Source organism: Numida meleagris, chromosome 11, assembly GCF_002078875.1.
Source record: "Numida meleagris isolate 19003 breed g44 Domestic line chromosome 11, NumMel1.0, whole genome shotgun sequence".
In the NCBI taxonomy this organism is placed as follows: domain Eukaryota; kingdom Metazoa; phylum Chordata; class Aves; order Galliformes; family Numididae; genus Numida; species Numida meleagris.
Window position 1 is genome coordinate 4,832,456 of NC_034419.1, and position 23,433 is coordinate 4,855,888.

A 23,433-nucleotide genomic window follows, 5' to 3' on the forward strand; every position below is an offset into this window, starting at 1 on the left:
GGGGGTAGGGCGGGCGGCGCGGGCCGGGAGCGGCGCTGCGCGCTGGGGCAGCGCGGGTAATGTGAGCCCCGGGGCCGGCGGGACGTGGGTGGAATAAAACCGCTTCTGTTTTTTTTAACGATTTTCTGTCTCTTTAAATTTCTCCCGAAGTCCGCTCCGCCGGGACGGACGGGGCAGGCTGGCGGAGGTAGCGGGGCCTCGGCCCGGCGCACCACGTGGCTCCCCACGTGCTGGGCTGCCGCGGGCTGAGGGTCGAGGTGTTGCAACTCTGGGTCTCCGACCACAGGCGCGGACGGTGGCCTGCTGCACATCCAAGCGGGACCTATAAATGGATAGGAAAAACAGAGTGTGACATCTACAGAGCACCAACCAGTGGAGCTGCTTTTTTTTTTTTCTTTTTTAAGTTCCTGTCAAACATAGTTTTCAAGTAACCGCTGTTACTCATTCAGTATCCAGAATGGTCATTAGGAATTATTAAATGTAATAGTATGTTTTGCGTTAATTTCAGCACCGAATTAGCTCCCTTCTCTACAAAGCGTGAGGGTTTCCTGCTCCATCTTTTCTTCCTCAGCACAGAATGACCTAGGGTAGCCATGCCATGCCAGTCCTCTGAGTGGAATGGTTCAATGAATTTGCCAGGGCTGCTTAATTGCCGTGTTAGTGCCATGCTTAACCTACCCTTGTTTTTTATTCCCATTAACTAATTTTGTTAATATTGTACGTTAGTGATACTGCTCACTTTTCTTAAGTTTGAAACTTTGTCCAAATAGCAATAACAGTTAAAAGGGGAAGAAATACACATATTTGGTAAATTGTGTGTCATACCTGTACAACTAACTAGCACAGATAGGCAGGAAGAGCTCCGCTTTCTGCTGCTTCTGGTTTTCTGGAACTTTCAAGCTACTTCCTTTGAGAACTGAACTATTGTTATTTGGTGCCAGAATACTTAATTTTGTATCTTTCCTAATAAGAATAAAACGTGGAGGCTGAGGCACTGCCAAATCCTCTAGCGTGTTTTTGGGTTACAGGTGGGGAATTTCAACTAAATGTATACTGAGGAGTTGCCATGGCAGTATTGTGTCTTGAGTTCTGGAATTCCCAGACACTTTTCTTAGGGAAATAAAATCCTTCACGGGTAGTTATTATTTAAAATAAGTAATATTTTGACTACTCCACTGAAGCTGAATGCTAGCACTTAGTATTCCTTTCTATTTCTTAATCTTCTGGAAAAGCAGAGGTCTGCCTGCTATTGCGTAGGGTTTTTAACATTTCAGGTGGGCTCTGGCTGGCTTACCATGTTTTAGTACAGTAGATGGGTCACCAGTAGCCTGCATGGAAAGGAGTGGTTTCTAACAGTGGTGGCCAAAGAGGTCTCAAGTATACAGGGGTTAGTGGTTTCTCTCTAGTCTGTCCTTGTAAGGAGTGCAGTCCTATTAATATCAGATGTGATGCTTGTAGATCAAAGGGAGCATTTGGTAAGTATAACGAATATAATTGCCTGTTACATTCAGCTTGAACTGTTAGCAAGATGTTGAATTCTAAGGGTCTGCTAGCATTTAGAGGAATCTTGAGTAATACATGTTGCTTGTCATTGCAACAGTTTTCTGCTGCTTCCAAGTAGTAGTGATGGTAGCAGTATGTTCCTTCCTGTTTTAGTCCATCCCTTACATTAACCAGTGCTTGTACAGAAGGGACCACTCATTCATTTCTAAGAGACATTACAGTCCTGGACAGGAGTTACTATTCAGTGTTTCATGGCTTTTTCATGATACGAAATGTGATCTGGAGTGCATGTAAAGGACAGAGAAGATACTAACTGGCAATTCTTAAGTACATACATGTTAAATTGTTTTCATGAGGGCTCCCTAAATTAGGCAAAGGGGAACGTGTTTAGAGTGGGAGACATTCGTTCTGTGAACTTGATCTTTCTTCCTTAGTAGTTTCCCACATGACAATTCTATTGCCATAATGTCAAAGAGCTGGGTTTTGCAAAAATAAAAATAAAAAATACTGCTGCCTGTGTTACGCAAAACTTGCAGGGTTTTTTCCGTGTGGCAAAAGCTAATATCAAAAGGTGAAACTTATGCTACCTGTTGCATTGATCAGGGTGGTTCTGAATAAATTCTAGCTTCAACGTGTCAATTAATTTTGGGGGTTGCAGATAACTGGAGTGTTTGGCACTGGAGTATTGCCGGAAACGTGCTTGGCTTCCCTAATTGGAACAGGGTTTGGTTAGTGGGAAACTTAGCTTCCTCACTACCAGAGGAGCCCAAGTTAGTTTTACTTTGATCTGTTGTTAGAGCCGACTCTAGGTGCCGACTGAGAAAGCAGTAGCCATAGAAAAAGGAACATTACAGAAGAGCTTAGTGGTAGTTCTTTCCGTTATCTGGTCTAGTTGAGCTGCTGACTCAAACTGGGAAATTTGAGTGTGTATGTAAAGCCTGGAGATTGAGAGCACCTCAGTAGTGTTTTAACTGAAAAGCCTCAGAAGAATGTGATCCGTGGTGCAGTTTGACAGAAGCATCAGAGTTCATCACATCAAAGTTTGGTGCTAAAGCTACAGTCAGAAGAGTCTCAAATCTAATGTAGGGAACCGCTGCAGTAACACTTCTTCAGATCTGTGAGCCTCTCAGCTCTTCAGCTCCAGTAGTAGGGTGGTCATCCAGAACCAAGTCTAATGTAAATAGGATTCACTGAATAGTTGCAAGGTGATTATTTCAGCTTCAAACGACAGCTAAGGGTGTCTGTACAATGAGTTCTGGTAAACGTCTGCCTTCTTTCCTTAGCAGGAAGATATTATTTGACTTTGTTTCCTTTGAAGTTCTGGAATTTTAACTGAACCATTGCCTCATCAGATCTGTCTTGCAGAATTTGACCAGTTTCAGATAAGCTAGATGAGCCTGTAGTTCTTCACTTTATTTTTCCTGTTTAGATTCTGGTGTGGTGAAAGGAGGGGGAAAAGTAGTTCTGGAATGTAAGCTGATGGGGGAGTTGACTTGTGTAATGCTTAAGAGTTACAGAAAGCATTGATAGATGTGACTGAGTGAAAACAACCTGAGCAAACTGCCTTGGCGCAGAAGGGTCATTGAAGGTGGCCTTGGTAGATAAAAGGAAAAGGAACTGCTGAGAACTAGTCTGTGGTGAATCCATGAAGAAGTAGTGACTAATAGAGGAGAACTTTAAACTTGCGTGGTTTTTTAACTTTATTTTTTGTCTCGTAAGTAATCAAGAAGTGGTGTCCAAACTGCTTGAAGGGTATCCATTTAAGGACTTGTCTTCTGAACTGGCCTTTTCTGGATACTGTTCATTAAAAGTGCCTGGCTTAATCTGAAAACTAAATTGTAACTCTTCTTAAAAAGTTTAAATTGTTGAGGAACTTTGTCCTGGTTCTTAGAACGTAGGGTAAATTAAAACTAGTATTAGTTAAATCCACCTCTAGCAGGTGAACTTGCATTCAGTTTCAGATCTTCAAGAACAGCACAAACATTAAACATGAAAAATACTGCTGAGGAGAAATGCAGGCAAACTGTTAGGTTCTTTCATATGTTTGAAGTATCTGAGGATAGAGTAATACGCTTTGTAATTGTGATTATGGCAGCTGTAACCTTCAGAGGTGTCAGAGTTCAGGGAAAAAAGCAGGCCTTTGAAGAGTAAGGTTGCAAGGTGGATGTCTGTCTTGTTCAAGCTGTGCAGACTTGTCTTTCTGTGGATTCCTCACTCGGTTTGCCTGATCTTGGCCAGTTTGATAAATACCAGAGGAAAAGAGTTTTTCTCTTGAAGCAGTATTTTAAAAGTTGGGTTCAGATGTAAAAGTACTTCTCAAATTCCTCTGGAGCAGTGAGTACTGTGCTTTTTGCACCTTGTGCTGATTGTTAACTGGTAAAGGAGTTGTAGGCTGACGACATGTCCTGTTTGAAGAACTTCCGTGGTGTTTCGTAAGGATGTCTATCTAGTTCACCTTATAAAACACTTCTCTTACTGCATGTCAACTTGACTGATGATGTTAGATATGCAGGTAACTGCTGGGGATACTCAATCCTGTCACTTCGTGCTGAAGTCTCAAGTGCATGGTTTGAATGATACTCCGGGAATTGCTACTTCAGTCTGTAAAGATCAGTTCAAACCATTCTTAAAATTTAGCTCAAAATAGTATGCCAACTCCTATTGTGTAGTGTTCTAATGTGGTGACTTGTGAGAGTTGCAAGCTGGGTGAGGACTTTGTCTTAGTATACAAATTGGAGGCTCCATCTTGTCCCTCTGGAAATGGAAAGCAGCATCAAGTATTGAGGTGCCTGAGACCAGCTCCTGCAGCTGGCTTTGCCTGTGTTTTCTGCTGTGTCAACATGGTTGCTATGAAAACAAGCATAAACAATGGCACACAGTGCCAGCTGCTGCCACCATAAGAGAGAGCTCTTCACCTTTGGGTGTCCTAATAAGTTTGAAACTTTGAACACCGAGATGGAGCAGTAAATACCTGCTAGCATGTGGAAAGACTGGGTTACATATAGAAAAGTATTTATAGTATCTCAAGCACTCATGCAACTAGTTGTTTTATTCTTAACATCTGTTTGCATCCTTTTACTGTAGAGTTTCATTTTGAAGAGCAGCTGGAAGATATATGCTACTTCTGTAATCCCACATATGAAGCTTTGCATTTTTATTTTAAATTCTTCTGCTTTTACTGTGGTGGGAGAGATGGGTGCTCACTATGTAGAAGGTGATGGAAGAGAAAGGAGCTGTTTTGAGAGAGGAGTGGCCAGAAAGTCATAGTAATCCATTCTTCGTTGGAGTATGTTAAAAATAACTGAACAAAAATTCATGTTCAGATCTTAAATGGACGTAGTGTGTCTAAATGCTGGAGTGCTAGTTCTGATTCCTTCTTGAGATCACATGTTTTTGCTGCTTCTATAAGGGCTTTCTTCAAGATACTGTGTATTTGTATTCCTGGTGATTTGGGATGTTGGAGTGGTTTTTTTTAAGCTTGGTATTTCTGGTCATAATACTAAGTTCTCGTGTTTTACTTAAAAGTGTCCCCATGGGAACATACAAATAATATTTCTACTGTTCTGGTATTGAACTTGATTTTAAAATGCATTCTGTAACACAGATAAACTGTAGGGTTATAGGAGAATTAGTCCGGAGATCAGATAAGCTAACAAACATACAGCTAATAGTTGTACTTCAATTAGGCTAAGAATAATGAATTGGGAGAGGCTGTAAGCATCCAGGCAGTTTGAGACTTCATGAAAGCAAAGCTTAATATGCAAATTTCTAAATTAATGTACTTTAAACTTAAATTAGGCTCCAGTTAAATATCTAACTTGGTCTTTTGTTTCTAGTTTTAGAAGCCTTGCCTAATTGTTTTACACCTTGGGGGGGAAGGTAAAAGTACTGTGATTGCAATCTGTGTAACCTGCCCCATCCTAACTGCTGCTCACTGGTCTGTGGCAGACTGACTTTCCTGCTCAATGAACCACCTTCCTTCATTCCCCAATATGGGCAAAAGTGGTTCATACTGTCATGGACAGGCATGCCTATCTGATGTTTCCCTAGCATTCTAAGGATGTTTTCCAAGTTAGCCTGGTAGATATCTGGCCAGTGTCTGATGTCTCTTAAGGAGCCAGATGTCTTAAACATTTTCCTTCGTGTAAACTGAGGAGTGAAGAGTGAAGTATGTGCTCTGAACTGTCAGTTAATATATTGAGATAAACTGAGAAATGGGGATTCTTCCGGTCAGGTAGAACTGCTCTTTCAGTTGCGAAAGAACGGTAGTCTTTCGTGCATCTGCATTGTGGCTTATTCTTACAGGGAGCTTCTAGAATGTAGCTTGATTAGTGAATAAATGTAGTAGCTGCCAGCCATGTATTCCCATGAGAAATGTAACGACTACCAGGAAGAAATAATTCATAGATAGAAGTAGCTGGCTTTTGAGCTTAACTGAGTGATAAAGAAGAGGCAATTGCTAAAGGAGAGAGCAACAATGACACTGTTAAAACAGTAGTGAAGAAATGCACTTCTACCCATTTCTCAGCATTTTGTAAACATTGAAAGTGAAGACTGGCTATGAAAACTGATTAAAGGAGAAGTTGTTTAGTATACTGGTTTTGACCAGTTAGAAACTTACTCCTGAAATGAGATCCTGTCTCCTGCTGTGGCTTTAATACTACTGGACAGATACTGTAGAAGAAAATTCAACTCTAAGTTCTGTTTCATTTTCATTCCCTAAGTTAGGAGGGTATGAAACCTCTAAGTGTTCTTACTTTAACGTTTGATTGGGGGAAAATGTTCTAAAAATGTGTTTTGTTTTGTGTTTTTTTCTTTTCCCTTAGGCAGGTGATCTGCAGCCATGAGCAGCAATGAATGCTTCAAGTGCGGACGCACTGGCCATTGGGCTCGGGAGTGCCCTACTGGGATTGGCCGTGGTCGTGGGATGAGAAGCCGTGGCAGAGGTAACTTCTTGCTGGGTTTTCTGTTCATTTGTACAGTAAGATCTCTCTGGCTGGCTGCTTTGAATAGTGTGTAAAATAGCCTTTGGTCTGTCAAGAAGTAATACTGATTTTGTTAATGAACTTAGCTAGTTCTTAACTCTGTGAGATTTTATTTTTTTTTTTCCACGGGCTTCTGAGACTGAACCTAATCTGTCAGTAGTTCAGCTGGCAGTGTCCTTGAATGACTCTTAAAGATGAAGTTAAGAACATTCTTAAGCCTTTTTTCTCTTGTTACCCATATCAAGCAGGCTTCCAGTTCATGTCTTCATCTCTCCCGGACATCTGTTACCGCTGTGGTGAGTCTGGCCATCTTGCCAAGGACTGTGATCTTCAGGAGGATGGTAAGTATCAATAAATATTCTCTCTCTTCAATTATGTGGATGGAGGCCTGTGGTTGAACAGAAGGATGTTGTATGCTCATCATAATTAGTTGGAACGGACAAAAGTCCTTCATTAAAAGCATGCTACACTTCACTTAACCAAGGTTTTATAGTCTTGTTTGGTATGTTTTTCTTATTGTGGAAGCCTGCTATAACTGCGGTAGAGGTGGCCATATTGCGAAGGACTGCAAGGAGCCGAAGAGGGAGAGAGAGCAGTGCTGCTACAACTGTGGCAAACCTGGCCACCTGGCTCGTGACTGTGACCATGCAGACGAGCAGAAATGCTACTCTTGTGGAGAATTTGGACACATTCAAAAAGACTGCACCAAAGTGAAATGCTATAGGTAAGAGCTGAGAGAAAAGGTGAAACTGCAAACTGTACCCAAAGTGATAGCTGCATTCTTTGTCTTACTTAGATGAGGAAACCAAGCTTCAAACCTGGAGGGTAGCTTACTGTCGAAAAAAGCATCTACTGATATTCAAAACTGAAGGCTGTTAAATCAGTTTGAAAAGCCAGCCTCAAAATCCTGCTTGTTCAGTGAACAGAGGCATGTACCAACTGCACTGTGTTTGTGAGTGCTGTATCTTGCACTCCTAGCAAGATTCCTTTCCTCTGCAGGGGAAGGGAGAAGTTGATGTATTTACTTTAAAAGTAGTTATGCTCCAAACGAGTTTAAACTGCAGACATGAGAAACATCTGAGCAGGCAGAATCTTACACTACTTCAAAAATAAGTAAAAATCTCTTATCTTTAGCGTACACAGTGATGACTGAGTTGATCAGTTGGGGAGTGGTTTGCTCTCATTAAAGGTGGTAACAGTCCTCATGTCTAAGAACACTGGAACACTGAAGCAGAAGTCTTGAGTGCAGAGCTAGTGTTGCACACAACCTCAGTAGATAATGCACTTGGCAGAGTAGGATTGCTTTTCTGACTAACCAATGGATAGTTTGATTTAAAGTGGTGTTTTTTGTTTTCTTTACCCCCTCCCTCCAGGTGTGGTGAAACTGGCCATGTAGCCATCAACTGCAGCAAGACCAGTGAAGTCAACTGCTATCGCTGCGGCGAGTCAGGGCACCTTGCACGGGAATGCACAATTGAAGCTACAGCCTAATTATTTTCCTTTGTCGCCCCTCCTTTTTCTGATTGATGGTTGTATTATTTTTCTCTGAATCCTCTTCACTGGCCAAAGGTTGGCAGATAGAGGCTACTCCCAGGCCAGTGAGCTTTACTTGCCGTGTAAAAGGAGGAAAGGGGTGGAAAAATCAACTTTCTGCATTTAACTACAAAAAATGTTTATGTTTAGTTTGGTAGAGGTGTTATGTATAATGCTTTGTTAAAGAACCCCCTTTCCGTGCCACTGGTGAATAGGGATTGATGAGTGGGAAGAGTTGAGTCAGACCAGCAAAACCCTCTCTGGGTTACATGGAAGTGATCCTATGCAGGAGAAAAGAAATTCTGGAAGTGTCTGAACTTCCTCATAACTTTAATTTTATTACAATGGCCTTGGATTGTCTGACCTCAGTAGCTGTTAACACCAAGTAATATCTGTATCAGGCCCTACCTAGAGCATATAGCTGAGTGGGAGTAAATAAACAAGATGCACATGCCTGTTAATGGCCACGAGAGAGAGAGAAATCAGGAATAAACTTAAAAATAACAGTAATTCAGTCAGTGAATGTCCATGTTGGAGAAACAGAACGTAATGGGAAGCTTTTGAATAAATACTTCAAAGTAAATCTGAAACCCAGACATCAGTGCTCATAGCATATACAATTTGGAGCTATTCAGGAGTTGCAAATAAATGCATTTTCACAGAAATCAAGATGTTATTTTTGTATACTATATCACTTAGACAACTGAGTTTCATTTGCTTGTAATCAGTTTTTAAAGTAAGATGGTAAAAGCAATTGAAGTCCTAGAACATAGAAAATGTAATTTTAAACTATCAATAAAGCTGGAGGAGGAAGGGGAGTTTGGCTAAAATTCTTCGTTTATTTTTGGTTTTCATGTACACAGTGCAAAATAACATATTAAAAAGGGGTATGTGGAGGTGTAAAAAGTTTAGTTTGGACTTCTCGTTTGTTCCGTTTTATGCTGTGTTTCTGTCCTGAAGCATCAGACTGTAAATATGCAGGCCCTGTTCCAGGCTGCTGATCTGCCTGTGGATTGCATGTTCTCTGGGGCGCTTGGCCTTGTTGCTTTGCTGATGTGGATGAAGCGTTTCTTCTGTTCTGACAGTGCTGAAGGCACACCAGTTGTTGAAGGAACAGTGTGTTTTAGATGTAATCTGAAGTAGTTTCATGGTGTGCTACAACACTTCAGCCTTCGGATGTCAGCACCCAAACTAGTTTTTAAAAGGCTGAGAAGTACAAGTACGTGCTGTTTCCGTACTTTGTTCTGCAAAATATTTATGAAGTTACACTTGAAGAGCTGGCATTAAGTGCAGTATGTCTCTGCACGTGGTGTGAACGTGGGCAGAAGTGATGGCTACTCAGTGGTTCGCTGGAAGGCAGCTGCAGGAGGTGCTGAGGGCTGCAGTTGTTTACCTTGGGAATGTGAAGGAAAACCTTCCGCTTCCAGGTCCCTTAGTGTTCCCTGGTGGCGAGCCGCGGCCTGCGGGGTAAGGCCCGGCAGCACGGCTTCAGGAGACACCTGGTGACCGGAGTGCTGGTGTTCAGGGTTGGTACAGCAGAGTGCGGGAGCTCCTGTGTGGATCTTCCCGTTAAAAGTTGTGGGTCGTGTTGAAGGAATGAAGGAAATGTTCCCTGTGACAACCTTAGTCCGTGGTAAATGGCACTTACTGTGCAAGAGGGCTGAACTGCAGCGAGTAAAATGCCTGCAAAAAAACGCACCCGCATTTCTGAAGGAAAGCACCTCAGTATGTGGAAGAAAAGCTTTTCTCAGATTTCTTGTGCTTGAGTACCCCCCTTCCCTGCGAGTTCTGTACAGAAGCCGCGCTGTAACACCACGCCGGGGTGCAGGAGCCCGGCTGCGCGTCCGGGCCGCTTTCTCCCTTCCGGGGCCGCGCATGCGCAGGTGGGGCGGTGTGACGCTGCTGGAGCAGACGGCCGAGCGGGGTGCGCACGCGCACTAGAGCGAGGCGCGGAGCGGAGGCCGTTGCCGCCATGCAACCCGCTGAGGCGCGCTCGCGTTTAGGAGGACTTCCGCTTCCGGGGTGACGGTGCGTCTTCTTCCGGGTCCTTCCTGAGGTGGCGGAGCGAGGCCGGCTGCAGCCATGGTGAGTGCGGGGTCTCGGCCCCCTTGCTGTCCTTTGCCCTGGAGCTGGGTGCTCGTCTGAGGGGATGGGAAGCGAGGGGCGCCTGGGAAGCGGCCGGGCGCCGTCTGGAGTAACGCGTCTGTTTTCTTTTCCAGGCTCGGAACGCGGAGAAAGCCATGTGAGTACGGCTGGGGCTGCCGGCCGGGGCAGGGCCCTGTGCTCGCTCCCCGCAGCGGGCCCCTCGGTACATGCACTGCTCGCTTGGGCCTCGGGGCAGCGTCCCTCGGCCCTGCGGGCTCCGGAGCTCAGTCCTGACGCCCTGCGTGGGTCAGGAACGGCGCTGCCAACATCGCAGAGACCTGTTCTAAAGCACTGCCAGCCTGACGGCGCTTTTCAGCACTTAGCTGCACGTATTACGATGATCTGACGGCACTGAACCAAATGGTGATAGCGCGTTCTGGCAGCAGCTCTGTTCCTGAACAGTAGATGGAGCCCACGTAATTGGCTCAGATGCCGAGTACAGTTATGTAGTTAAAGAAAAGGTGTTAATTGCTCTCTCAGTTGTTTTGTGCTTCTTAACATAACTACTAAACGTCTGTGTTTTAAAAAAAAAAAAAATGGGGCCTGTATAGTCTCTGCTCAGTTGTGAGAGAGTCAAAATACTAATGCTAACAAAGCTGGCTACAAATTGCTGCATTCCTCACTGATGCTAATTGAATTTTATACTTGTGCTTATAACTTGTTGACGTCCTTTCCTGTTAATATTTAACATGCTAAAATATGCTAAAAAGAAAAATTAATTCATTTCTTGCCAGAGTTTGTGTTTATCAAATAAGTTAACCTCTGAGAATTTCTAGCGTTGACAGAGTTGCTGCTGAGAAGAACTAGTAAATGGATGTTTAAGCCTTGTGAAGTCCACAGCACAGCTTGCTACTGTTGGAGTGTACATGTGTAAAAGTAAAATTTGCTTCCCTTGGTTTTTGTTTTTGTTTTAATTTTTAGGACAGCCTTGGCAAGGTTTCGTCAAGCTCAGCTTGAAGAAGGAAAAGTTAAGGTATGATTTAAAAACAAACAAACAGCCTTACAGCTTTGTTAGCTCTAATCAAGAGTGGCATGCAAGCCGTGTCCATACCTGTGTGACAGCTTCCAGAAGGTCCATATGCTGGACACAGGTATTGTATAGGAGTTAGATGTTTGTCATCTGGAAAGTGGTTCATGTAGGAACCGTGTTTCACAGTGTGACCAAAGAAAAATGGTGAATAGAATTTTCTTAAATAAGCTGATTAGAAGCTTGTGCCTGTATGTGTTTGAGAGGTATGTTGTCTGGGCTGATGGGGGGGTGGGGGGGGGAAGACTGGACATCATTTACCTTTTTATGTAATATTTTAGGAAGAATATCAAGTAGTTTAAAAAGCTGCAGTAACAATAGCTGGAGGCAGTGTGCTGGGCAGAAAATGATCTTTTGAGATCTGTCTTCTGCAACTACTTACAGAAGTCGATGCACGTACACTTACTTGTACTGATTATAATCACAGCGTTTGCTTGGATATTTTCCCAGAAAAGGTTGAAAAGTCCTTCTCATAATCTTACCATGTGTTGGTATAATAATAATAATCTTGAAACAAGACCTTCAACATCGTTCTGAACTCGAGGCTTGCATGTGACCCGACACTGGTGTGTTACTAAACCAACACATGATGTCTGCAACTGTAAATAACTGCCCGATGTTAAAGGATAAACTTGTGAAAGTATTGTATGGAAAGGGAGAAAATAGTTGTGCAGAGTCCTGGAAATAAGATGAAATATTACCTTGTGCATGCAAATCAATGGATTGTAATGATTAGGAAAATGATATTTTGGATGAATGATAGTGGGGAGACAGTAAAATGAAGTCATCTTGGAGAAAAGTTACAGCATTTAGATAGTAGCAATTGAGAAGGAAAGGCCTGAAATTAATAGCTGCTTGGAAAACAGCGGGTTTTATTTAGATGGTAGTATGCTAAAAATTGTCAATAGCAGCTGTCTTAAATGGAATATTATTTTTGCAGAACGGTATTGCGGAGTGATATGAAGAAGCAGGTGACAAGTTTTGTTTTGAATAACATTGAATTAAGTATATTGTAATATTCTTGATGGTTTAATTTGGCAGATCTGTAAATAGTTATTTTTTCCACTTATAGAAAATGGGTAGGAGCAGAAGGTACTGGAGGCTGGTAACATAGCTTGGGACTAATCGAGTGGTAAAGTGTGCATGAAATGCTGTAACTATATTGCTAGGTTAAAGCTTTGCTGGATGTGGCTTTTTGACAAACAGGAACGAAGACCTTTCCTTGCATCAGAGTGTAATGAATTGCCAAAAGCTGAGAAATGGAGACGACAGGTAATGTGAAGTTATAGATTTTTTGTATTTCTGTAGCAGATTGAACTTCTGTAAGCAGGCTGTCTAAAACAGAAGTGTTAAATGTTTCGGACTGGCAGTTATATCTCGGAATGCTTTAGGCTGGAATATGATGTAATTCACCACACTTGTTCAGAGCTGGTACAGCCACATTAAACTGCCCAGAGGACCATGTCCAAGTGAGTTTTCAATGCCTTACGGGATTGGGATTTCACAGCTTTTTCTGGGCCTCTGTGCCAGTGTTTGTATACCTTCTTAATGAAGGTTGGTTGGACATATCCCTTGGTAAACTGTACACTGGCTGTTCCCATCTAGCACCTGGGTCTTTCCTCTTCTGGGAGGATTTGTCCCATTAGCCTTTGGGAGCCGTGGTTAGGCTGACTGGCCTGTCAGACAGTCCTCTCTGCCCTTCTTTGCCTGAAAAGTCAAAGGTGAAGTTGCTGGAAATGTTTATTAGGAATTTGATAATGATTACTGCTGTAAAATAGTTCCATGTATTTTCAGCCTCTAAGGTACTAGGTTTGTCTGACTAAAATGTTGATATTTGAAATCGTTAGGCTCAGATCCACTTCTTGGATCAAAACAACTTCTAGAAGGATCATTCTAGATTTTCTAGTTAGTTGGGGATAGATTTTCTTTTCTTTACTAAGAAATTCACTTCTGTGTTCTTATTTAACTAGATCATTGGGGAGATTTCCAAGAAAGTGGCACAGATTCAAAATGGTAAGTTTTTTCTAACAAAATGTTGTTTGAATCTGTAGTCCTAACCAGTTAAAGTAGTGGTATTCTATGTGAGCTGTATGCTTAGAGTTGGATTAATTCTGAAGTATTCTGGAGCTTCTTGTAAGCTGCTTAATTTACTGTCTTTTTTCCCTTTAATAGCTGGATTAGGTGAATTCAGAATTCGGGACCTGAACGACGAAATAAACAAACTTCTGAGGGAAAAAGGGCACTGGGAAGTCAGAATAAGGGAGCTAGGAGGTCCTGATTATGCTGTAAGTGTAGATTATTTTCTACTGTGTAGTTCTTCTGCTTACAAGTGACTAATGAGAAAAATCTGTTCAATGTTTGTTACTTGTCCAGTGTTTACTAGAGAGGAATTTAACTCAGTCTCTAAATATTTTTTCTAACATACTTGTTTTTGCGAGGAGCAAATTTGACGTTCCCTTTGGAACACTAGTTTAAGTGATCTTACCTTTCTGTTAAGAGTTAACAGCAGTGTTCTGATTTTATCCATCAGTAAGCATTGGTTTTTCTGTTCTGCACCTCATTAGTGTGTAGAAAGATTTTCACTCGAGTCACCTTGTTACTGCTAAAAACAAAATAATGAGACTAACTCTCTCTTGCCAAGGCACCGACTGCGTGTTTAATGTTGGATGTAGCGGTACTTATTTGTGGGATAGCTAAATCTACTGGCACAGAGAATAAAAGAGCTTTAGCTATTTTCTCAAGGTGAATCGGGTATGGGCCCTTCATGGTTTACTTTGTCATTGTAACTGTGTGATTTCTAGTAGAAGTAGGTGGTATATTAAAATGAGCTATGAGGGCATTTTACTTGTAGGGTGGTTTTAACTGATATAGCACATCTGTTTCCTCAGTCTTTTGTCCTGTTAAGGTGCCCAGGAAAGCAGGAAATACAAGACGGAAGAGGAATAAAACAAAGCAACTAACTGTTTGTTTTTCAGAGAATTGGACCGAGAATGTTAGATCATGAAGGGAAAGAAGTTCCAGGAAACAGAGGGTACAAATACTTTGGAGCTGCAAAGGATTTGCCAGGAGTTAGAGAACTTTTTGAGAAGGAGCGTAAGTAAATATAAACTCTTCCCAAGTATGAGTCTGTGTAGTAGTAGGTCTTGAGCAAAACGTCTACTGTAGTACGTGGGAAATGCTAGTAACTGCGTATCCTGTCAGAAATGAGTGAAAATTAGTTAGCAGGCCTGCTGAATCAACTCTTTCTTATCTGCCAAAAAAAAATTTATGGGAGATACTACATTATCTGCAGGAGTTCAGGATAGTTTTCTAGTTTGTTTAGTATGGTAATCTTGCTAACTATGGGGACTCCAGGATAGGGAAGGGGAAAAAAAGTAAAAGGAAGACAGAGTTGCCAGAGACTGGGAAATATGCAATAAGAAGTATCAGTCTTGCATTCAGATGGGTTTTTGCAGGACAGAATAAAATACCAGTGCTCCTGACACTGTCAGCAGTTCAAATAATTCATTGGTTATTAGCTTATTGAGGTAGCTGTAGTTGCTGTGAGGTTGGTAAGAACCAGAAATGTACTGCAAACTGTCAAGAATGACTTATTAGAATGACAGTTGTGTTCTTTCAGCCCTCCCACCACCCCGGAAAACTCGAGCTGAACTGATGAAATCCATTGATGCAGAATACTATGGCTACAGGGATGAAGATGATGGTATTCTAGAGCCCCTGGAACAGGAACATGAGAAGAAAGGTATGTGAGATTCAAAATCCAACGTGAATAATCATTGAGTTTTACTGAAAATAAGATATGTAGACACTAGAATATTCCTGTAACCTCTAATGGAGAGAGAAGCAGCTCTTAACTCTTCTTGAAGTAACGTTCACATTTTTTACTGGGTTTGTATGTTACTTCATGGTAACGTTCTCTAGAAATTCTGATTCTGGATCTAGCACCCTCTCACCCTAGAGAGACCCATTTCCACACAGAGCCCTACAGTTCTGAAATAAACAGTAACTCCATACTTTTTTTTTTCTATCTTGTTAAGTAACAAGATCTGACATTTATTTTTTTTGTGCTCATCTTTACATGTTTTTTAAAATTATTTTTAAAAAATGATTCAATATTGAAGCTAAATTTTTCATTTCTGCCTTTTCATGCTGAAGCATGTAAAAGACTAGATTGCAGCAGGGACATCTATGGAAGTCAAGAAGTTGTCTCCCTTTCTAGTGAAACTGACCATACAGTCTGTTTTCAATTTCAGCTAGTTATTTATCTGTATTGTGTTCTTCCTCCCTATCACAGAGCTGCTAAGCTTTCTTAGAGATATTAGGGGGCCTTCTGGAAGTCCTGAAATCTGGATGGCCTATGTTGATTTGTTCACAGAGGTGTCAGCTCTTGGAACTTCAACATGCCTGTGGTCGTTTTTTTCCTTTGAAACACAAACTTGCTCAACAGATGATATTTATTCATATGCCTGCTAGCTTACTGTCCAGCTTTGTTCCTTCTGACTTGCTCAGTAAAGACATCAGGATTAGGAGTTGAGTTTTTGGAACCCTCTTTAAAATCCAGCTCACTTTCCCCTCTTCTGGTGTTTGTGTGGCTTTAAGGAAGACAGTGTAACACTATTAAGAGCTTAGCTGTTTTGTAAGTATTTCTTCCAGTGCTTCTGCTGAACAGTCACTGATCCTGGCGTTTTGTTACTAATTCCTCCCTGTTTGTTTTATATTACCTTCTACTAAAGCTTCAACTGTAGGCAGGTCCTCATTTCTTTTAGAATTAGAGAGGAAAAAAGTTTAAACAAAACTGCAGGAAGTAACTTGTTAAGGATTATAAATTGAGCTTGTAATTGCTGTCAATACCCAGTGGCTCTTAGTGTAGTCATCTGCTTGTTATACGTAGCTCTTTTCAATGGCAAGGTCTTCATAGTATCACCTATTTGAGATCGTCCCTTATTGCCTGGATTTATAGGACAAGGAGGAAGAGTGAATAAAAGAAATGCTCCACTTATCAGTGTCCTGCACCATATCTTGGGACTTTAATCCAGATGAACAGTAGGTGGCTTGTGGGCAGTTGGTACCATAGGAAGGGAAGCTGTGTGTTGCAGCACTCCCAGCAGGGTGTCCCGCTCTGCGTTCATCTTGCATATCCTGCTCATTGCAGGCAGTAGAGGTAACCCATCTGCATTCATGTGGTTATTTAAGAAAATTCATACCGATCTTTATTTAAGAATTATTTAAGAATGTGGCTATTTAAGAAAATATTTGGTGATTGTGCCACTTGAAATATTAAGGCTAGAGATTCTAGCAGAACCGATACATGAAAATGAAAGAAGAAGGCAGAAAAAATCTTTTTAAGAGTCTTGGCTAAAGTTAATGTGGCTAATGTAACCTTGAATTTATCTTTCAGGCAGATCACAAGGAATGTCTGTCTTTTATGGTGTTATTAATACACATTCTCTAAAATCTATTTGGGGTCCCTTGCTGTCTAAGTTCTTGTGACTTTCACCATGTGATCAGAAGAGTGAAGCTGTTGTTAAAGAAAGTACTGAAAAAAACTTCTTAACTTGTATAGCTTTTCTGTTATGAAAACCACACAGAGCACCATAATGTGATTTAGATTTTGCTTTCTTAAGGAGAGCATTCTAATATTTACTCAGGGAGCCAAGGGGGCATGACTACTGACTTCTATAGCTGTAGGCATTTCTACTGCCTGCTTGCATTAATCTTGCTCCTCCCTAGGATTCTTAAGCACTTGTGATATCACTGAAGCTTTTTTTTTTTAAACTTGTATTAGAGCTCTTAAAAGCTTTTTACATAGTAAAGATAGAGCAACCTAACATCCTAGCTAGGAACGGGTTAGAATTTGGTTCATGCTACAAAGCGAGATAAATGTATTATGAGATGAAAGGAAAGTGAATTATGTGGGTGATCGCTCATAATCATATTTAATTAACTATGCTGTAATCAGCATTCCTGTAGCCACTGATGTGCTATGGAGCTGAGTCACTTAGCCTTAGCCTGGCCACGTGACCCTGTTTTTCTCTTCAGAAGGTCAATAGTTTTTCCGTGACACTTGGCCTCTAAAATGTCTCCCACATTATCACTGTGCCAGCATAATGATTCCTTACTTTGGGTTTTGCTCAGACAACACTAACATCAAGGATTACAGTAAAGGTGTGTTTCTGATGCAGAAGATTTAACTGAGAAGTTTAAGTCTGTTGAAAAAGCTTTGGAAATAGGAGACAAATCAAAGGAGCTCTATCTGCAGTTGTTGAAGGACAGCTGTGGAGGAAACTGTGGCTACAGCTGGACCATGCTGCTTTAAGTTGCTCTCAGATACACTTGCCATTTTCCTTTGCTAAACAGTTATAGCAGAAGCAGTGGAAAAATGGAAAATGGAGAGAGAGGCAAGGCTTGCGAGAGGTGATGAAGAGGAGGAGGAGGAAGTAAATATCTACGCTGTCGATGATGAGGTATGTGATGGCTGAGGGGATGTTACTTTTTTTTTTGTCTTCTATGCTCCCTCCTTCATAGAAGAGTTATTTTGCTGAAAATCTTTGTGCTGCTGCTGAGTTCTGCCTAACTTCCTATTTGCTTGTCCCTGTCTAGTAATAGATGAGTGTGTTTGGTCTAAGTGTAGAGGGTGATGAAAGCTGGTGGCTAAGAAGGGTGTTTTGCTAGAATGAGAAATAGCAAACAGCTCAGACCTTGTTATGATTAACTGTCATTGCCTGGACTGCTGGTATTTGTAAGGTTAATGGAACACTGTTGAGTCATGCTTTAAGTATGATCTACACTAGTAGTAATACAAGTAGTTTTGTGTGTAGTAAATTTCATGCTGTCACTGCACAGCAAAACCATTCTATAACCGGGGTTGTCTTGTACTTTAAATCCTGATACAAGGCTTTGCTGATGGTGCAGTCATTGCTGTGACATGGTTTTGCTTCTTTATTTTCCCTGCACCTAAAGGTAGCAAAGGGCATTCCTGAGATTTGTGAAAGGGATTTGAGAACCAGTTCTTATAGCTCAGTTCGTACCTAAGTGGGTCTGTTGCTAGAATAAAAAAGGTAGTCCATACGTTCAAACTGATCACTCCTTTGGTGTCTGGTGTTGTTGCTGTTATCTCATGATTCATAAACCCAGCTCTCAGGTGTGAGAAAGAGACAGTACAGTTATACAGTGAAATGGCATGTTATTTTTGAGGCTCTTACTTTCTTCTTGATTGCTTAGCTCCTCTTTTGTTTATAGCTTTGCTATGGCAGCCAGAGACATGTGGAAAAGGAGGGGATGGTGGCTTTAGGTTCATGTTACTTCCACAGAAGAGAAAAAACTGTATGAAGAACAGAAGCAACGGTCCTGGAAATTTAAAAGAGCCTGAGATCCAAATCTGATGCTTGTCATGTTCTGTTGTTGTTTGGTCCTATTCACCTCCATCCTGCATTTGTATCCCCATTCATTTTCTGTTTGATTCCTTCTGGCAGAACTGTTTGACTTCAGAAAACAAACTTGATGTGGCTTTTTTTTTTTTAGTCTGATGAGGAAGGTGGCAAAGAAAAAGAAGGTGAGGAAGGCCAACAGAAATTTATCGCACATGTTCCAGTGCCGTCTCAACAGGAGGTAAGACATCAGAAAACTGAACTGCAGGGATGTGCCCCTTCCGTGATTTTATTCTGTAGCTGTTTACTCCTTTTGCAAATACTATGAAATTGACCAGACATAAGGTACCACTGCTATAACCATCTCCGTCAGAGAATTTCCAAAACAGTCATAAATATCACATAACACTACAACACATTCAAACTTATCACAGAATCATAAAATTCTGGGGGCACTAGACCTGGATGTAGTACTCCAGGTTGGGTCTCATAAGAGCAGGATAGAGGGGGAGAACAAACTTCCCTTCTAGCCACATTTTTTTTTGAATGCAACCCAGGATATGACTGGTTTTTTGGGCTGCAAGAACATATTGCCAGCTGATGTTCACTTTTTTGTCCACCAATACCCATGTCCTCCTCAGGACTACTCTCGCTCCCCTCATCATCCAGCCTGCATCATCCAGCCTGTATTTGTGTTTGAGACTGCCCCAACCCATGTGCAGGACCTTGCATTTAGCCTTACTAACTTCATGAGGTTTGCACAGGTCTACCTCTCAAGCCGTGGATGGCATCTCTTCCTGCCAGTGTTTTGACCACGCCACTCCGCCTGGTGTTGGTAGCAAACTTGCTGAGGGGAGCACGTGGTCACGGTCAGTTATGATCAATTATTAATCAGTTATGATCAGGATAACCCTAGTTTCCCACCAGATCTTTACTATGCTTTTCTGCTGATGGTCTAACTATTTTTTTCAATTTAGCAATTAGTTCTAGATTGCAGAGTTTGCCCTCACTTACCTAAAATGGTTTTGGTGGCGTGACCTTGAATTGACAGTTACGGACTGGCATCGCTGTAGGATATATATTCCATTAACTGTGACAGGTAGCTTGATACGTAACTCAGTCAAAAACCTTCGGCAGTTGTTATATGTGTGTTGGTAGGTATGCCATGATGTCACCCAGATGGCTTGTGCTGTTTTATCACCTACTGTCATCTTGTTAGATTACAATGCTGTATTCTGCTGTGAAGTCAAGATCCTGTCCATTCAGCAAAATATTTTTAATGGGTTGTCAAAGCTGTAAAGGGAGGAACAGCGATTGAAAACATTTCTGAGTGATGGTGTTCTCTTAATGAAGAGAGCATAACTGAGACTGAAGACTGGTTTTGACTTAACCATTGATTTACGTAGCAGTTTCTTCTAGTTAGACAGTAGTTAATGTAATCTTTTTCTTAAGCGTCAAATCATTCCGTGCCTTATGCCTGTGGGTTTTGCATTCTGGATTCTAAACTGCAGTTGCAGCTAACTTCCTCATTAAAAAGGGGAGGGGCAGAGGTCTGAAATAAAGATGTCCATTGTGTTGCTTCTTTTGACTTCCATGAACATTTGAATATTAAAGAAGATATTCCTGATTCATCTCTGTTCCACTAATTTTTTACTAGTACAAGCTTCTGTCACTGCCTCTTTTGCATTTCTTCCTTAATATCTGCACATTCTTGGTTTCAGCATCTCCATTAAGCTGAATGTCTTCATGTTTTTATATTTTCAGATTGAGGAAGCTCTTGTACGGAGAAAGAAGATGGAGCTTCTTCAGAAGTATGCTAGTGAAACCCTGATGGCACAGAGTGAGGAAGCAAAGAGACTTTTAGGATTATAACATTGCACTAGTATGTCCTGTTGTTATATAATCTATCCCAAACCAACTGTTTCATGCATTCTGGCAGCAACTAATTTAAGCTCTGCAAGTCCCCGTGAATATAAAGAGTAAGTTGTGATTAAATTACAGTGTTTCCTGTAGAAGGAAAAACACCCTTTTTGTTTTATCTGCTAGGATGACTTGCACTTTGGTGCTGAGAAAGATCAAGCCTAGATTAACGTGATCTCTGCATCTTCAGTAAACAGTCTTCAGTCCTTTCACTTTGTGAAATGCTCTGTGCAGTGGTGCCTCTTACAGATAGAGCAGCAAGCCAGGTGACTTACAAGCCGTGAGAGAAATCTGACTGATGGTTCTGCCATCTGTGTCCTGACTGTAAGTGTACACGTTTTTCTCATGTCTTTAGCTGACCTGAGTCCAGAAGTAACTTCCTCTTTGATGCCTGGTTAGTTTGGCAGAATAGCCTGGAACCTGTTTGGAAATAACTCGATGGGCAGATCTTATGAGCGGCTTTGAAGTTGATTTGCTTCTTTATGTGACACGTAATATGCCTAAATTTGTTGCCATTTTTTATGGTTTATAGCCACACTTGTGTGAATTGCCTGAATGCTGGATATTTCAGCAGCTATTGTAAATACTTGCATCTTTGCAATAGCTTGTTCAAACATTTTTAGTAAAATTTTTGTACAGACCAGTGTCTTGTTTCATTCTAGCTTAAAGGATCATGTTCTCTCCTTAATCACAGTGAAAGAATGGGATCGTAAACAGTCAGACATGCAGTGCTTTGAAGTTGTGCATCCCCTGCTGCTCCCAGCCTGTGTGTTGTGGTAAGAGGCAGGGCAGAGCAGAGGGCCTGCTTAGGGTCTTACAGTGACCAGCACTGTTGTGTGGGTCTGAATGAACAAAAGTTTAAATTGTACAGCCCAGGAGTAGAAGTGCTATCTATGGAATGTAGTATTTAACAACTAACCGTGCCGAGGACTATGGACTTCCTAATTGCTTTTTATTTCTATTTCTGTTTCATTTCTAATTCAGCTCTGTTGTAACAAAGCAGCAAACTAATATGTTTCTGACTCTAGTTTGGTGTGCTCTGAGTTGCAAGCATCTTTCTGACACCGTTCTTTGGTTTTTGCTGCTGCCTCTTGAGTGGTTTCTGGTCTCGCTTTTATAGAAGTGAATGTTCTGTATCTGCAGGCTGTCTGTACTCTGTGGAAAACAACTCTTTTCCCAGAGCTCCTTCCCTGAATTGTCTGGCCACCAAAGATGAAAAAACGGATCCTTCCATGTTGGATGTGCCAGCAGGCCTGTGGGCTGGTGATCCTGGATCAGAGTAGTGTACTTCCCCTATGAGATTGTTCGGTGTGTGAAGCTCAAGGCTCTGTTGCCCGGCACCAAGCCGCCAAGTTCCTGGAGCTGTGAGGTGGCAGGCAGTCTGTCAGGTCCTCACCGTGCTTCAGGAGTTGGTCAACAAACCACAGTGTGCCAAAAAGGGGAACAAGTATAAAATGAAAAGCAAACTGGAACTGCCAAATAGGCTTGCCAAAAAGTTAGAGTTAAAGCCTGCATGTCAACAGCCCATTTGCAGCCGTGCTCCTAGTAGTCTGTACTTTCTTCTTTTTGTTCAGTACAACAACTGCTTTTCTTCTAGTGGAAGAGTACTTGTAAGAAAAACGCAAGTCTTGCTGTACATTTACTAAGCTGTGCTCTGCAGGTAACTAAATTAGACTTGTGGGGGGGGAACCCACTAGCTTTTATGGCCTGATGTGGTATGGGAGTTTGTGCACGCCTGTGGTTGATTCCTGTGTCACCGTGTGCATGAAAGAAAAAGGAAGGACAAATGTATCGGACAAAGTGGTAATGAGAAATGGCATAAAAATGAAAGAGCAGAAAGAATGAGAAGTTAGAGCAAGGCAGTAACTGTATTCATGTTCAAAGGATTAGCTCACAGCCCTGAGCAAGACCAGTATACTGAGGCAGAGAAGACTTTGAGGCAGATGCTAATCTCCACTGGCCAACACAGAAATGGAGTGTCTGTATAAAAACGCAGTATGGAGCTGTGCAGTGCAAGCTGCCAGACGCTCACTGCAGCACTGGATGATGAGTGGTGTTCAGTTTTTGGCACGTCTGAGGCAGCAAATGGTGGAGTCATTGTTCCTCAGCAGTGACCTCTAGCAGTACCTGAGCTCTGCTGCCTTCACGGGCTGTGAGGCTGCTGGGGAAGTCCGGGCTGGGAGCTGCTGTAGCCATGACACTGAACTTGCAGTTTGGCTTAGAGAATGGAACGGTGCTCTGCGCTAAGTGCTGCTTTGTGCGTGCAGCTGTACTTGGAGATGTGGATGTAGTGGCCTTGTAACTCTACCACTGCTGCAGCAGCTCCGCTTTGACTGCGCCTGGGTGCTGGTAATCGTTGTACACGTGCTTTTGTGTTCCAGAGTTCTGTGTTGTGCAGGATCTCGGCCTGGACTGTGAGGGAATAACCCCTGTGTAGCGCTCGAGTTGTTCTGTTCTCTGCAGCGCTCTTTGCGTGCTGTTGCATTTCAGCAATGCACTCGCCTTGTTTCATTCACGCCAGCTGTTCGGCGGTGCGGGTTGCAAGCGGCTCCCAGCCCTCTGCGTGAGAGCCGCGTGGGCCCCGGGGCTCCGCTTCTCCCTGCAGCTCCCTGCAGCGGGGCTGGGCGAAGAGCTGCGCGGGGTATTCTGCTGGACGGGAGCGGAACGGCTCCATCCGAGCCAGCCGAGAGCCGGGGGAGCGGAGCGCTCTGCGGGGCAGCCCTCGCCTGAGGGCGCGCGGTGCTTGGCTCCTCGTGCCGCAGCACCGGTCCTGCATCCAGGTACCGCAGTGCCCGCGTTTGGATGCGCCGCGCTTATTTCTTCTTCAAAAGACGTTGATTCCCGAAGCGCCCGAACACTCGACCCGCGTTGGTAAAGAAACGCGTCGTACCCCGCTGCCGGCGCCGCCGCTTCCCGTGCCGTCCCCGCGGCTCGGGGCGGGGCGGGCTCTGCC

The 23,433-nt window shown here is 42.5% G+C and overlaps 3 protein-coding genes across 11 annotated transcripts in view; all 3 read left to right on the forward strand.

The window, feature by feature from the left end:
- CNBP (CCHC-type zinc finger nucleic acid binding protein) overlaps positions 1-8,927 on the forward strand; it is a 71,361-nt gene extending 62,434 nt beyond the window's left edge. For 3 of the 8 annotated variants that reach the window (XM_021409327.1, XM_021409325.1, XM_021409324.1), the window contains 4 exons: positions 6,330-6,449; positions 6,734-6,829; positions 7,011-7,212; positions 7,862-8,927. In XM_021409327.1, coding sequence (XP_021265002.1) covers positions 6,347-6,449; positions 6,734-6,829; positions 7,011-7,212; positions 7,862-7,979 — 519 coding nt within the window. In that variant the 5' untranslated portion in view covers positions 6,330-6,346 and the 3' untranslated portion in view covers positions 7,980-8,927. The remainder of the gene's footprint in view (positions 1-6,329; positions 6,450-6,733; positions 6,830-7,010; positions 7,213-7,861) is intronic. The other 5 variants (XM_021409331.1, XM_021409330.1, XM_021409329.1 and 2 more) reach the window with 3 other exon arrangements.
- Positions 9,979-21,121, forward strand: ISY1 (ISY1 splicing factor homolog). 2 transcript variants are annotated; one of them, XM_021409318.1, is made up of 11 exons: positions 9,979-10,106; positions 10,241-10,263; positions 11,088-11,139; positions 12,400-12,465; positions 13,164-13,206; positions 13,366-13,478; positions 14,169-14,286; positions 14,813-14,935; positions 17,551-17,657; positions 18,715-18,801; positions 20,325-21,121. In XM_021409318.1, the coding sequence occupies exons 1-11, from the start codon at positions 10,104-10,106 to the stop codon at positions 20,430-20,432; spliced, it is 843 nt and encodes a 280-aa protein (XP_021264993.1). In that variant the 5' UTR covers positions 9,979-10,103; the 3' UTR covers positions 20,433-21,121. The 2 variants fall into 2 exon arrangements, with proteins under 2 accessions (XP_021264993.1, XP_021264994.1); XM_021409319.1 differs by having other exon boundaries at positions 10,047-10,106; positions 12,363-12,465.
- The window catches only part of LOC110404881 (haloacid dehalogenase-like hydrolase domain-containing 5), a 12,014-nt gene continuing 11,255 nt past the window's right edge, over positions 22,675-23,433 (forward strand). The window contains exons 1-2 of the mRNA XM_021409648.1: positions 22,675-22,778; positions 23,086-23,351. Coding sequence (XP_021265323.1) covers positions 22,675-22,778; positions 23,086-23,351 — 370 coding nt within the window. The remainder of the gene's footprint in view (positions 22,779-23,085; positions 23,352-23,433) is intronic.